General features: G+C 36.0%; 1 protein-coding gene across 8 annotated transcripts in view; it reads left to right on the top strand.

Annotated features, from left to right (window-relative positions):
- The window catches only part of MIPOL1 (mirror-image polydactyly 1), a 328064-nt gene that overhangs the window by 74547 nt on the left and 237162 nt on the right, over window positions 1-16355 (top strand). For 7 of the 8 annotated variants that reach the window (XM_005864977.2, XM_014538619.1, XM_014538613.1 and 4 more), the window contains 3 exons: window positions 3365-3494; window positions 8908-8941; window positions 9201-9371. In XM_005864977.2, the coding sequence (XP_005865039.1) occupies window positions 3365-3494; window positions 8908-8941; window positions 9201-9371 (335 nt within the window). Of the gene's footprint in view, window positions 1-3364; window positions 3495-8907; window positions 8942-9200; window positions 9372-15200; window positions 15205-16355 lie in introns of all 8 variants that reach the window. The other variant, XM_014538616.1, reaches the window with a different exon arrangement.

The raw sequence follows: 16355 nt of genomic DNA on the forward strand, positions 1-16355 counted from the left end.
CTGCAAGCACCTCTGAGAGAAAGCCGCCCTCGAGTTCCGACCGATGCCAGACAGTCCAGTTTCTCCCCGTATGAGTCTGGGTCCCCAGAGACTCGCCCTGAACTGGAGTTCAGAGATGTCAGGAGCTTGTGTCTCCCTCCCGATTGAAAGAGACAGCCGTGTCCTCAGTTGCCAGCCCTTTCCACATGCGCCTCCCTACCTCTGCACTTTACTTCCGCGCCTCCTCTGAGTCTCAGTGTGCTTTTCTCTTTCCTTCTAGTTGTAGAATTTCCACTCGGCCAGCCTTCCTTTGGTTCAGGATGATGTCCGTTTTGTCTTTTAGTTGTATTTTTGAAGTGGTTGTGCAAGACAGCAATTTCCGGTGCTTACCTATGCCGCCATTTTGGTTTCTCCTAAAATGCCGACTTTTAATGTAGTAGTCAAACTTCTAGGAATTTTCCTAAGTAATTAGCTAAGTTCATACATAAGGATTTATCTTCAAAGATGTTCATTATAGTGTTGTTTATATAGTGAATAACTTAGAACAGTGTAAAATCTTATATTAGGAGCATCTTAGTTTAATGAAATATGGCATGTCCAAATAATAAAATTTCATGTACAATATAAAATGTTTGTTTTTTTAAATTTTTTAAAAAATATATATTTATTGATTTTTTTACAGAGAGGAAGGGAGAGTGATAGAGAGTTAGGAACACCAATGAGAGAGAAACATTGATCAGCTGCCTCCTGCACACCCCCTACTGGGGATGTGCCCACAACCAAGGTACATACCCTTGACCAGAATCGAACCTGGGACCCTTGAGTTCACAGGCCGACGCTCTATCCACTGAGCCAAACCGGTTAGGGCGAATATAAAATGTTTTATATTTTTGAAGATTACTGAAAAATATAGGAACATACTCTGTTTATTTTAAATATATACAGAATGTTACAAACTATGTAAAATATTTCTGTCTCTGCATTTATACAATGAGCCTGTATGACTCTTTAATCAGAAGAGGTTATTTATGAAATAATCATATAAAATATTGAACATTCTAATTCAATATTAGAAAAACATAATAGTTTCTTCTTTAAAAGAAGCTCTGAAGTAAAAAGTTGAATCCAGCATTGTAATGCAAAAAAAAGGAAGCATCAAGCTACATGAAGTAGGTTGGTTAATTTTCTACTGATGTGGGGCATTTACCATTTGTCTTTAAATTCACATCCACTTTATACAAAGAGAGAGACAATACAATTTTCAAGAAAATTAAAAAACCTAGTGTGATATTTGTGGTTCTGGAATATATATTGGTGGTTTCATAAAACACTATCATATTTGCAAGGAATCCACTTAACATCATGCAAAGGTAGTAATGGTTAGCTGTTCAGCCATGGGACATTCTTTCACGTTTAGTAAATACCTGTCTTTTACAAAGCTATCATCTATGCTATATTTGTTCTTAGAATTTTGGAACACGACTTGTAATTGATGATTATTTTATATGTCTCAAATCAAATCCTAATGATTTCTTTTCCCCTCTCTTTACGTTCAGCCTTTTCTGTTTACATAACTACTTTGAGGATGTTAACAAACAGATTCTTTTTCCTGGGCAATGTCTATCCTCCAAATTATGTTATTTAGGGGATCATGATCCAATGTTTAAACTAGAATGTTTTCCAATATACTGTCTCTTACTGTATTTTAAAAGTAGTTTGAGAAGTGTACAATATGGGTTTGTCAATAGACTTGGGTTCTACTAAGAAAATATGTACTTTGTCTTGACTCAATAAACTCATACTTAGTATGGTTTAGCCTCTTCATATTTACTTTTGCCCATATTAGAAAACAATTAGCTTACTAAACAAATTTGAGAATTTGGTGGTGGGTGGTTGTGGGGGGGGGGTGATCCTCTCGATGAATCTCTTTTGAATTTGACTAAGAATTATACAATATTTGATAACCATGTTTAAAAAAAAATGGAGATATCCAAATATTATTGTAAACACCCAGTGATTTGTTTTACCTACAATATAAGTATTTTACTTGGTTGGCTTACATAGTAGCTAATAATATTTGTTAATGTGATTTAACTGCTGTGAACCTTTACTGAACAAATATTGAAATTTATTCAAGTCAAAGAAAGAGAATCTCTAATGACTTTTGTTAAGGCTTCTATTTAATAGTTAAGGACAAAAGTTTGTATGACATACGAGATGCAATTAACAGTAGATTTTACATTTAATAAAAAGAAAGAAGCATGCGTATTTGCTTTATTCATTCCATCATAATTTGCAGTAGAGCTGTGGGTGTTTAATGAGCAAATTCCAGCTAAAATGCTATATTGATTTTCTAGTGAACTTTGTAATAGTCATCCACCTTGGAAAAGCTCAGTGTTTACAATTAAGTTTTCTTTACTAAAAATGTTTGAGAGTTGCATATTGATCCTTTGAAAGTACTGAATTCTAGAAAGAATCATGTTTTTCATAATCAGATTTTACATAAAAGCTAATAAGTGTTAAAATTATCATTCAGTAATACTTTAATTTTGGAAAAATATCTTAGCATTTATAAAATACCTATGAATGGAATAGCTGAATCTTATGGTCATAGCTGTATGTTTAATTTTTTAAAAAGCAATTGACAAACTGCTTAATCTATTCCCCATCCGTCAAAATACTCTCTTACATACCCTTACTTTCCTTGAAAACCTTTACTACCATCTGTTATTCTATCTATCTATCTACCCTCCTGACTTTGGTGTTTGTTGTTTCCATGCTTATTTTAATATTTTTCGTAATTGTGTCTATCCATAAATAATAGGTGGAGTTGTCTTGCTTTGCAACTTGCTGGTTTTGTCAAAATTTCATTTTTGAGATTTGTCCATAGTTAATTCATTTTAAAGGCTGGATAGCATTCCCATTTTGAATGTAAAGTGAGTTATTTATTCTCTCTCCTGTTGCTGGACATTTGAGTTATTTCTTGTTTTGCTGTTATATAATGCTACGGTAAGCATTTTTATACATGTATCCCTATGCTTATGTACAAGAATTTCTGTAACCAAAGAGGAGATTTGCCAGGTTATAGGCTACAGACATCTTCAACTGTAATAAATATTGTCAAATTCTTCTTGACAATTGCAAAATTATATGTGAGAATTATTTTTATTTCACAAGATCACAATATTTGTTATTATTTGACCTTTTAATTTTTTATTTTATGGGTGTAAAATGGTAACTCAATTTTACAGTAGCTTTTAATAATAATTTTTGTCAAGTGATTAATTGATACCAATTTAGGTGAATAAAAGAAAATTATTTTTGTTAAAAGTATGCATTTCTCCTTTATTTTCTCTAATTAATTTTGGATGATATTTTTTGATAGCTCTGGTTGAAGAGGTGTATTTTGCACAGAGGGAACGTGATGAAGCTATTATGTCTCGACTACAAATAGCCAATGAGGAGAGAGATGAAGCAATCGCACGAGCCAACCATATGGAAATGTCTCTAAAATTGTATGTACATATTTAAAACTATATGACATTAGAGGCATTTATAAAGTGTATGCATTATGTGATTACATATTCAGAAATGTTACTGACTCTTTTGTGTTACCGTTGTAAATTCCATATCTCCATAGTCTTTCTCAGACTTCTGGCATGCTGTAGTAGTTTGCATGTCAGGAATAGCAGCTACCACACACACACACACACACACACACACACACACACAAGAAGAAAAAAAGAAATACACAACACTGAGTACACTTACTTTCTTGACTTCTTCATAGTTCTGTTGTCGATGTCCTTACTCTTGTCTTCTTTTGTAACTTCTCTTTTCTGCACTTCAAGATGCTTCGGGTCTCGAAATGTGCCACTCCCATCCCGGAATCATCCACTCCTTAAAGGAACCCCGATTCCTTTTATTGGAAAGTGGTATTAGAAACCAAGATCTGGATGCCAGATGTGCTCATTGTTGCTGGGTGTGACTACTTCTAGGCCCAATCAGAAGAAAGAGCTAGGAAATGTAGGGTGGGGCAAAAGTAGCTTTATAGTTGTGAGTATGCGAAAGAGTTTATTCTTGTATTAATATTTAATTATTGTATTATTTTCCACTTAAACAACTATAACCCTACTTTTGCCCCACCATGTATATTTTTATAGTTTTTATTATAATATATTAAAATTAGGATACCTTAAGGCTGAGTCTTTTTTATTTTGTTCTTGTAGCATTCATATTAAGGGAGAAATGGGTAAAGGAGAACAGGAGAACACTCAATCCCAAGTTAATTAATCTATTTAATAAATATTTATCAAATATATACTGTGTGTCAGGTTCAGTTCTGTTTGCTGAGTGCATAGCATTATAGTCCCAGTTTAGGAAGAAGACATTAAGTAAATAATTACATAAATACTTAAAATAATATTAACTAATATGAGGAATTATTGCTTCCTAGGATCAGTTTATAGTAATTTCTTAATGAATTATAATGTAGGAGTACAAGTGGGGGGATTAGGAAAAACCATAAATAAGAAGGAAGAACAACAACAAAGGCTAATATATCAGCACAGTTTTAAATGGCACTGTACAGGTTCCTTTCTACTTAGCTGAAGCATGTAGGTTCTGAGCATTCAATAGTGCATTTAAATGAAATCCTTCTTAAGATAGAACCTGTTTTTCACTGAGCTTTGCTTGACGGAGGCACATTTGGAGGTATTGAGTATAGGTTGAAATTATAAATTATTTCACATCTCTTTTTTAATTCCTATTTTTTGCTTCTTATAATCTTCAAATTCCTTCTGTCATTTTTTTTCTCTTCTCCTTACCACTTCTGATCGCTGTATCTTTAATGCCAAATGTGTTTTGTTTTATTATTCTGCCACTTCTCTGCCTTTCCTTACCCCTTGAATGTTCAGTGCTTTTTTTTCATTTTTACTTTTATCTAAAAAATAGGGAAAAAAAACATGTTTGCATATGTATATTGCAACTTTTGAGATTATGGTATGTTGTGTCTCTGTTATTCTTGGTATATTCTTTATTAAGAGTGGAACTGTGTAAAATGAGACTGATAAAAACAATTTAGAACTTTCTTATTCGGTCTTTTAGCATGTGAGGTTCTTTCCATTGAACAAGGAGAATGATTATAGGTTCAGAAATGAAAGACATAATATTGAGTGATTTAGGGATAAATCAAGAAATGTGACATTTTCTGCATGGGTCTTTTCACTTAGAGTGCAAGGCTGTCAGTCAGAATTTGCATGGTATAGGAAATCAATTGAAACTTGAGCCCATGGACATTTACTTCAGCAAAATTCTTACTAATTATCATGTCTATGTCTAGTTAGAATGTTATAGGCATAATTAAGAGTTTACAGAAGGTTGAGATTCTTGTGTGCAATTGTAAACCTCATAATAATGATTTATAATTTGTAGTTTCTCAGCTATACTTCATATAACACTATTATTTTAAGTCTTAATTAAACCAGTAAAGCTTTATGTTTTGTACATGCTACTAGTAAGCCTTAAACTTCAAAAGACATTTTATATAGAAAAGTGAAGCCATATATAGCTGTATTATAGTTTTTTTCCCCTAATGGTATATTTTTTGTCTAGTTTTTATGTTTTCTTTTAACTGATAAAGTCAGTTATATACTTATTGTAGGACTGAATTTAACTTTCTGAAACCACTTTTTTATGATTAATCTTTAACTAGACATTGAACGATCCAGTTAAAAAAAAAAAAGTCAAATATACTGAATTGGCCCTTAAAGTGTATTAACATACAAACCTGGCCTCGTTTTTCAATACTCTATATCAGGGGTCAGCAAAGTAAAGACCTGTGGTGCAAGTTCAGCTTCCACCTGTTTTTGTAAATGAAGTTTTATTGGAAGGCAACCACACCTGTTCATGTGTTTATTAGCTGTTTTTGTGTTACAAAGGCAGGTTAGTAGTGTGACAGAGAACGCATGGCAAAGCCTTAAATGCTATCTCACCCCTTACAGGAAAAGGTTGCTGTCCTTGCTCTATATAATCTAGTTGAGACTAAATTATAATGTAGTTGATCTTTGCTACCTGTGACAAGTATTTCTGAGACTTTTAAATGACTACAGATAGAAAATGCAAGTATTGGCTTTTTCTCTTTCGAAATTTATGTTTGTATTGCAAGTTACTTTGTTTCTATGTAAACTTTCGAATCCCAAATTATCATTTGTTCATTTTTTTATTTTTTTAATATATTTTTATTGATTTTAGAGAGGAAGGGAGAGGGATAGAGAGATAGACACATCAATGATGAGAGAGAATCATTGATCAGCTGCTCCTGCATGCCCCACACTGGGGATCAAGCCCGCAACCCAGGCATGTACCCTTGGCCAGAATCGAACCTGGGACCCTTCAGTCTGCAGGCCAACGCTCTATCCACTTAGCCAAACAGGCTAGGGCTCATTTGTTTATTTTTATTAAAGTTTTATTTTTCTCCAAATGACCATTTATTACTGACTTCAATTTTAAAGTATAATTTAGCAAAACAAAATTGCGATGTAAATGCTAAGTGGTTGACTTGGCTCACTCTTGCCCTGCATGTCAGACCCGGCATACTTGCGAAACATGATTCCAGTTTCTTCATCAGCAAAGTGGTCAGTCACTAGATATTATGTACTTTTAAGGATAATCACATAAATTAGTTATAGTCTGAATGCTAAATTCATGTGCCAAGGATTTAGTATAAACTTTTGATAAGAAAATTTAATTTTAAAAATTCTAGTTGTTAGTAGGGAATGTTAATATTAGCCTGCATACAATTATCTTAAACATATCCTGTTGAAATATGTTAATTTAGAACATTGAAACCCTCTGGTAAGGTAAATAATTCCTCACATAGCAGTGCATGAAAAAAACTAACAAGTATTACATAAGCATTCCATATACTTCTTGTTATGTTTATTATTTATAATATACATATTAGGTAGCCTACCTATGCTGTTATTTTTCTTCCTGAACATATGTAATTCTTTGAAACAGAAAAGGGAGATTTATAACCTGTAGAACTAATTTTTTTTTTACAAAAGTTGCCAGTGATCTGCTAATCTAAATGTTCGATTTTAATGTAGCTTTTTACATTTTAAATTATCAAGTTTAATAAATAAATTTTGAAGTTTAAAAGTTTAAGTTGAGTTTTGTTTGGCATTTGCCATAATAAACTCTTAGTCTGATTTCATTGAAAAATAACAACATTAAGGTAAATAATTCTCACTACATATGGCTTCCCTTTTATTTTTTTAAAATATTTTTATTGATTTCAGAGAGGAATGTGGAGGGAGAGTGAGATAGAAACACCAATGATGAGAGAGAATCATTGATTGGCTACCTCCTACACACCTCACACTGGGGATGGAGCCCACAACCTGGGCATGTGCCCTGACCCGGAATAAAACTGTGACCTCTAGTGCCTAAGTCGACACTAAAGGACTGAGCCATGCCCACCAGGCTATGGCTTCCTTTTTTAAAATCATATTTATCCAACCAATAACTGATGGTTGCACCATTCTTCAAATTCCTTTACATGTTCATAAATTAGCTGTAAGAATTTTATCTTACACTTTTCCACTATGCTTTTTAAGTGATTGAAAAATAAGTGATTGTCTTCACAGTTCTTGTAGAACAAGCCTTTATGAAGCAGGATATTTGGAAACTGTTGATTTATTTTGGCAGAGAAAAGATGAGAATGTTTGCCCTTGTTGAAATGTGGCAAATCCAAGAAGACATTAGTAGTTTAAGATGCAATAAGTTTATGTAATTGAAAATTTCTTTCCTGTTAACTTATACTGCTCAAGTCTGTGTGGAAAATTCTTTATATATATTTTTCCTGTTAAGATGCATTGTTCTAAAATTTATACTTTCCATCAAAGTAGCTGTTTTATTGAATTGTAGAGTTTGGGACAATTTTGTAACAAATTTATTGTGTCTTCTATTATCTTTACCTAGTATCCTTTTTTTGTGGTAAGTGTTAAATCGTAGGAACACAGAAATGGTGGTGGTGGGGGCTTGAATAGCTAAACTTGGTTATCTAAACTTCTTAGTACAATTTTAAAATAATTGAGGGCCATTTAAAAAATCTACATCATTTTACCAAAACTCATTACAGATTTTTATTTAACTTACCCGATTTAGTGGTTGCCTAGATTATAAATATTTTCTAAGATATATCGTTTAAATTTTTCTTCTTTATTGCATTTCTTCAATTTACAAAATCAATAGTCACTTCTGTAAGCACTGTGACTCTTATAAGACAAAGTGAATTTTTGAGGGGACCCAATTTGCTTTCTTTGTCTCTAATTGAATAATTCTATATTTGTAATGAAAAAGAGAAAATAACATTAGTCTTCTAAAAATATGGTTCAGTTTTAGTCAGCCTTTCTGTATAGTATATTTGTTTTAACAGATAGGTAGCAGCGGGAGATTGTCAAGTCAAATTTAGAGGTAATTATTTGTCATTGCTTTCGAGGTAACATAGGTAAAATTTGTAATAAAAAAAACTTGCCTTGTTTTATTTGTAATAATGTCCAAAAAACAGAGGAATCATAGTTTCAGGTAAGAATTGAAAGTCCAGGAATAAATATAATGATGAGAGTGAGTGCTCCTATCGCTGGGGAACTTTCTTCATCTGAGCACATATGAACAATTGATCCTTGTAGTCATATATAGCAGTAAACATTAATAACTTAACAGTCTAAAGTCAGTGCAGGAGATATGGAGCATTATTGAAAGATGGAGTCGAGCAGGTGGCACTTTAATATGTTCAGTGTCATGGTTGACTCTAAAGACTAGTCGAATGAAATTACTTGAGGTTCTAAAGATTTAAAAAGCGAACTCATTTTGCTGCACTAAGGAAATGCTACTGATCAGGCTTTCTGTGTCCCTTTTTTCTAGGCTAGAAAATATTAACCCTGAAGAAAATGACATGGTAAGCCATTCTCTGAGGAGATTTCTGGATGTCAGTCTTATATCTTAGAGGCTTAAGTTCAATTGAGTGGGTTTCAAGAACTAAGATGTGGGAAAAAGAAGAATTGACACACTAATAATGTACATCTTTGCTGCGATATGAAAATTCAATAACTTCACTCAGTCAATTTACAATTCACATGTGCCTATTAATTAAAACCCTATATTAAATAAAATATATTAAAACTTCATGTCTGACTAACATATAATGGTGTTGGTAGACATTACAGGAATTACTGAACAGAATAAACAATGCAGACACAGGGATGGCTATTGAGAAGAATGGAGCTATAATTGTGGATAGGATCTACAAGACCAAGGCATGTGAAAAGAGAATAACTGCAGAAGAAATGAACGCAGTGATAGAAGAACGTGATGCTGCTTTGTCTCAGGTAACTGCACGTATCTGCAAAAGCATCTACTTACTGTTTCCCCGTCCTTTACCATTAAAAAAAATGACTTTTCCCACATATTCTTAATTCAACTCAGTTATTACCATATAATTAATATCACGATAGATATATGAATCACATCTTTTGTTATATCTGTTTTCAAATACATGCATCCTCATTTCTGTTAGCTTGTTATATAACTATAATTATGTTCTTTAATGTAATCACTCGAACATGAGATCGGCTTCTTATTTGAGTCGCAGTTTTGTGAGGGCTGAGATTATATCTTTATTACTCTTTTATTCCCAGTGCCTAATTCAGTGCCTTTTAGTAAATATTGATAAATGAATCAAATTATTTGTGTATTCTTTTCTGAATATCACTTACATCTTCCTGCTCTACCCGAAACCTGATTGCCTCCCCGCGGCTCCTGCTCCCGCTGCAGGCCTGTCAGACAGTGGTGGTATTCCCTCCTGCAGTTATTCCAGTGGCATGAAGGCTGGTTCCTCTACTCGTTGGTGTTTTTAGATCATTGTTTTGTTTTTCTCTCTAAACTCCTCCAGCTCCAAAGCTCATGCATCAGATTGTACCACCTGTACATACTCCTGTTGAACTCATGTGCACACTCGTGTGTCTCTTCATTTCTTAAAAATTTAGGATGTTTTTTTCTGTCTCTTCATAATTCTTGTCATAATTCTTGATGATTTAACTGCCTATGTAGATGATTTTTTTAATATGCCAGCCTCTCATCTTGAATTTCTCTTCTCCAGTCATCATGTCTTCTGCGCTACCTCTGCCACCCCCCCTACGGTCACATCCTATCCGTGGTTATCATCAGTCTCCATTGCAAGCCTCCCAGTTTCTGACCACCACTTATATCTTTCCAGCTCACTTACTCTAGAACTATGACTCTGGGAACTTTTCAACTGGCACCTATTTCTATTACCCTACATATTTTCCTATCCCTCAAGCTTCTTATGTCCTCACTTCCCACTTTATCTAGCTTATATTTCATCGCTCACCATAATTATCACCAACTTAAATAAAATATGAGCTTAGTTCTCTTGGCCCTCTCTTCCTTTGTCCTACTCACCCAGCAAAGCTTAAGCCTTAAACATTTAACTTTCTATGCCTGTTCTATGCCTTCATGTATTTATATGGCAGGACAATATCACATAAATTTGAAAACTGAACTTACCTTAAATTTATGACCACTGTCTTCAAGTAGACCCTGATGTTACCTGACAGTCTTCAGCTTTTTTGTTAGTCCATTCACTCTTCCCTCTAGAGCAGTGGTCGGCAAGAAAAGATAAAATAGTCCTCTAGAGCCCTGGTCGGCAAACCACGGCTCGCGAGCCACATGCGGCTCTTTGGCCCCTTGAGTGTGGCTCTTCCACAAAAAACCACCAGCGGGCGCGCATGTACAGTGCGATTGAAACTTTGTGGCCCATGCGCAGAAGTCGGTATTTTGTGGAAGAGCTGGTATTTTGTGGAAGAGCCACACTCAAGGGGCCAAAAGAGCCGCATGTGGCTTGCGAACCGCGGTTTGCCGACCATGGCTCTAGAGAACTATTTTATCTTTTCTTTCTTCTCAGATATTTCCTTCTCCTTCCAGATGGGCAAATGGACTCTTCTTGTCGCCATTTCACCCACCAGCCAACCTTCATTTGCACTCATAGTTCTAACTTTTCTAATTTATTTCTTTTTTTCTACATGCATCCATTTAAGAACAATCTCTATTTCTGCACTAGTTCACATGTTTTCTTGCCTGCTTAAGGTTATCACCTAACCAACCAGTTGTCCCTTTTCTCTCCTACTTTATACAATATTTTCTATTAGTTCATGTCTATCACTATCTAAAGTGCTCTAGTATCTTCCATACATACTTCCATGGTGATGTTTTGGTAAGTCTTGGTCTACTTGAGGTTTGCCCTAGCACTTTTTTCCTTCTCAAACTGAGAGCTGTGTATCCACTAGTCCTAGCAGATCCTGTATTCCAGTGTTTGTCTCCTCAACATTGTAAAATTGTGGGACACTCCATTATTCTTTTCAGGGGTTTTAGGACTTAGCTGTAACTTCAAGCCCCATGCAGGTTTGGGATTTTGCAAATTATTTGAAGTGGAAACAGTTCTCAAATCTCCAATTTTGCCACTTCAGTCCAGTATGACTGCCAAAAACTTAGAATTTCTCTGTCCTCTGTGTGTCCAAAGCCTGCTTTCTTTGCCCTGGCCCATGTCTCAGTCTTTAAAACTCAGCTGGGAAGTGACTGCAGATCTTCAAATCACCTCTGTCCAGTGAGCCCCTCCTCAGAGCTTAGTCACTTGGTCATTGTTACGGCAGCAGCCTTCAGATGATTTTTTAATTTATCTGGCTTTTTCTTGGCTAGAGCATTGTTCTGCCACAAATTATTTCATCCTATCTAGATGCGGAGATATGACATTTATCTTTAGATTAGAATCAGAAAAAGTCATTAAACTTTTAAGATGGGCAAATGTTTTTACCATTGTTCTCTACCAAGTGTGTTCAATCTAGGATCATTCAATATATTGTTGAAGAGATAGCCAAAACTAGTTTAATGTGCTAGGAAATAATCCTATATAATAAAAGGGTAATATGCAAGCTGACCCTAACAGCAGAACGACTGGGAATGACTGGTCACCGTGACACACACTGACCACCAGGGAGCAGACGCTCAATGCAGGAGCTGCCCCCTGGTGGTCAGTGCGCTCCCACAGGGGGAGCTCTGCTCAGCCACAAGCCAGGCTGATGGCTGGCAGTACAGCGGTGGTGGTGGGAGCCTCTCCTGCCTCCTCAGCAGCGCTAAGGATATCTGACTGCAGCTTAGGCCTGCTCCCCGCTGGCAAGTGGATATCCCCTGAGGGCTCCCGGGCTGCCAGAGGGATGTCTGACTGCCAGCTTGGGCCCGATCCCCCAGGGAGCGGCCTAAGCCAGCAGGTGGACATCCTCTGAGGGGTCGCAGACTGCAAGAGGGCATAGGCCGGGCTGAGGGACCCCCCCAAGTGCACAAATTTTTGTGCACTGGGCCTCTAGTTATAGTATAAAGTGAAACATTTGATTTTTTTAATCACTTGTTTATTTTTTAATCTTTATTGTTGAGAGTATTATATATATATATCCCCCTTTTTTTCCCCCATTGCCCTCCTCTACCTGGTTCCTGACCTGCCCAAGCCTTCACCACCCTATTTTCTGTGGCCATGGGCAATGCACATATACATATAAGTTCTTTGGTTAATCTATTCCTGCCCCTTCCCCCTTGCCTCTGAGATTCCTCAGTCTGTTCCATGTTTCCATGCTGCTGGTTCTATTTTATTCATCAGTTTATTTTGTTCATTGGATTTCTCATATGGGTGAGATCATGTGATACTTGCCTTTCTCTGACTGACTTATTTTGCTTAGCATAATAATTTCTAGGCCCCTCCATGCTGTCTGAAAGGGTAAGAGGTCCCCCCCGCTTTTTTTTACAGCTGCATAGAATTTCAACGTGTAAATGTACCACAGTTTGTTAAGCCATTCATCTACTGATAGGCATTTAGACTGTTCCCAGATCTTAGCTATTGTAAATAATACTGCTATGAACATAGGGATGTTTATATTCTTTCTGGTTGGTGTTTCAGGATAGGATGTTGAAAAAAGAGATAGAGGAAGGTATAAACAAGTGGAAGCATATACTGTGTTCATGGATTAGAAGAATTAACATCATTAAAATGTCCATACTACCCAAAGCAATGTATAGAGCAGGGGTGGGCAACCTTTTTGTGAATGCGTGCCAAAACCAGCAAAATCTCTGACTCAAAATTCTTCTGCGTGCCAAACCTAATTTTTTGAGAACATGTTACGCTTACTTGATATCTCTTAAAGTGTACGTATGTGAAGAACCTTGAAGAAATAATAAAATTCATTCGAGTGACAAAAACACAGTATATGATGATGAAAAATACATTTATTTTTTAATGTATACATGTACACTGATAGTCCGACAGAAAACGTTATGACTCTGTTTGATATTATCAGTGGGACTTTTGCTGCTGCATCACTGATGACAGAGATTTTACATCAGGTTTATATTTCGTGACCTTCAGAGATATGCACGAGCTACTACTTTCATCCGTCAGGCTACTCCTATTACGAGACTTAACAAAATTCATCACTGAGAACAAAGATTCACAAGCATATGTGGATGAAAGACACTTCTCTCTGGTACTCCTGTCTCTAATCGCTTTTTTTCAATGTTTTCCAAGTCAACTCTAAGGTCAATAAATTTCTGCTTCCAAATTGAGCTACTCTGAAATTCAATCAACTGCATTTCAAAGTCAGCCATGTCTATCCATGAAAACATTTGTAAGTTTAGTTCCTACAGTTTCATGCTGTCTGGAAACCTCATGAATTTTTCTGTCTCTTCCAGTTCTCTGAATTTCGCAAATCTTGAGAAGAACTGCTCAGTAGTTGACTCGATGATGTTTAAAAACAGCTTTAGAAGGCTTTGACAGTCTGTTCTGTCATCTTTTGGGAGGTCTTTGATGTGCCTCTTGAGGTCTGGGAAATATCTAAATCTCTCACCATCCACATCCCTCTTAAAGACTTCCAGTTTCTTTTCAAAAGTTTTTATGTAAGCAGACATAACATCAAGTGTCTTACCAGTTCCTTGTAATTTAACATTTAAGTCATTCAAATGTTCACAAAAATTGTAAATGGAAGATTATAAGAGAGGGTTTTGCATGCCAGCAAAAGTTACTGGCATGCCATGTTTGGCACTTGTGCCAGGGGTTGCCCACCCCTGGTATAGAGTCAATTCATTCCCTAGTAAAATATATATTTCGGCATATTTCACAGATCTGGGACAAATACTCCAAAAATTTATACAGAACCAAAAAGACCCAGAATAGTTGCAGCAATCTTGAAAAAGAACAAAGTAGGAGAGATCACAATACCGGATATCAAGTTATACTATTGTAATCAAAATAGCCTGGTACTGGCATAAGAACAGGCATATAGGCCAATGGAAAAGAACAGAGAACCCAGAAATCAACCTAGGTCATTACACTCAATTAATATTAGCTAGTGATTTTGAGCTTTCAGGAGTATCACAGACATTTTACCTTAATTTTAAAACTTATTTAGCACCAGGTATTTTCTAACTATGTCTTCTGTATCATGCCAGGATCACTTCATTAGTCCCATTCTTTGTAGCAACTGGAAATCTTCAAATTCTGTGATAACTTTTTGATTTTGATACATTTACTGACTTTATTTTTCAAATCATGTTAAAATCATTTAGTTACTTGAACTGGCCTTATTAAAATCTTATCTTTTTTCAAATGAACACTTACACTCTTATTTATTCAAATTCTCTTGTATCTTTTTCTGTTTCATATGGAGACTTGAAAGCCTTAAAGTCTTTCATAGGATGAATTAAAATTTTTATAATTAGCACTTGTTTGATTGAGGAATTGTCTTATTATCTCACATTTGTTCTTTCTTCTTTGTCATTTTTCTTGGCTCACTAATGCATATTCTAATTCAAATTTTTGAAATATCTATAATTAGAGGATAAAGCTAGAAACTCCTTTTTCCCCCTACTAATTTTTCTGGGATCATAAGATTCATAGGACCCAGAAGCTACCTAGTTAAACTACCCACTAAATTGAGAAATTGTATCTGTGACTAATTTTCAATTTAACCAAATATTCATTTCCTCTTAATGTCTACCCATTGGTACAGGCATTGGTTTCAGAGCATTTGACTGATAAATTATATTGTTTTAAATATATTCAAACATCTATGTGACCAATAATATCCTAAGGCATACAGGCTAGTCTTAAAGACACAATTGGATCCAGGTCAGACATCAGGATTGGCTATTGATTAGCTTTTAGGGCCAACCTTAGGGTGAGCTACAGTACTTCAGATAGCCATTGATGTGATTATGGAGACTGTGAAGTCCAAAATCTGCAATGGGCAAGCTGGATACTCAAGAGAGCCAATGCTGTATTTCCATTCTGAGCCTGAAGGGCTGAGAACCAGAAGAGCAGTTGATGTAAGTTCTAGTTCAAGTCTAAAGGCGAGAGTAGATCCAATATCACAGTGTCAGAGAGTAGAAATTATTTCTTGCTCAGCCATTTATTCTATTCAGGCCTCTAATGGATTGGATGAGACCCACCCACATTGGGGAGAGAAATGTGTTTTACTCAAGTCTACTGATTCCAGTGTAATCTCATCCAGAAACATTGTCAGAGACATATCCAGAAATGGTGTGCAATTAAATATCTGGGCATCCTGTGGCCCAGTCAGGTTTTCATATAAAATTCACCATTACACCATTTCTAGGGGTTCTGACTAAATTAGGCTAGTTTTGATTTGCAAGGATATGCATAGATGGTCAAGGCCTAGCAGCAGGAGGCTTTGGACTTTATTGATCCTTGTGGTTGATAGTATAGTATAGAGATTTTCATTGATTTGACCCCAGCTAGTATCTGGTGCATAGGTGAGGGGCCAGCCCTTGAGAACTAAATAAATTATGCATGAGAATAAGGTTAGGATATGGACTTTAGCCATATGGGCCAAGGGAATTGGTAAAATAAAATATATTTGAAACACTAAAGCAAAGACTTGCAATACAACAGGAAGGAAGGAAGGAAGTGATACGTTTGGTGTGTACATGGGTGTTTGGAATCTACTCCAGGCATCCTATCTAATAATAGCCAAACATGGTAATTGACTGTACCTTTGCTATGCCTCCCATTGGCTTATCAACGAGATATACAAATTAACTGCCAACAAAGATGGCGGTTAATTTGCATATGTAGGCGAAGCAGCGGAGCCAAGACTGAAGGTGGCTCCGGCCAGGGCAGCAAAGGCTTGGAGGTGGCGCCGGCCAGGGCTACGAAGGCTTGGAGGTGGGAGGCGGCGCCAGCCTGGGCCGTGAAAGCTTGAAGGCAGGAGGCGGGAGGCGGGGCGGGCCGGGGC

The sequence above is a fragment of the Myotis brandtii genome, unplaced genomic scaffold (assembly GCF_000412655.1).
Source record: "Myotis brandtii unplaced genomic scaffold, ASM41265v1 scaffold194, whole genome shotgun sequence".
NCBI lineage: Eukaryota > Metazoa > Chordata > Mammalia > Chiroptera > Vespertilionidae > Myotis > Myotis brandtii.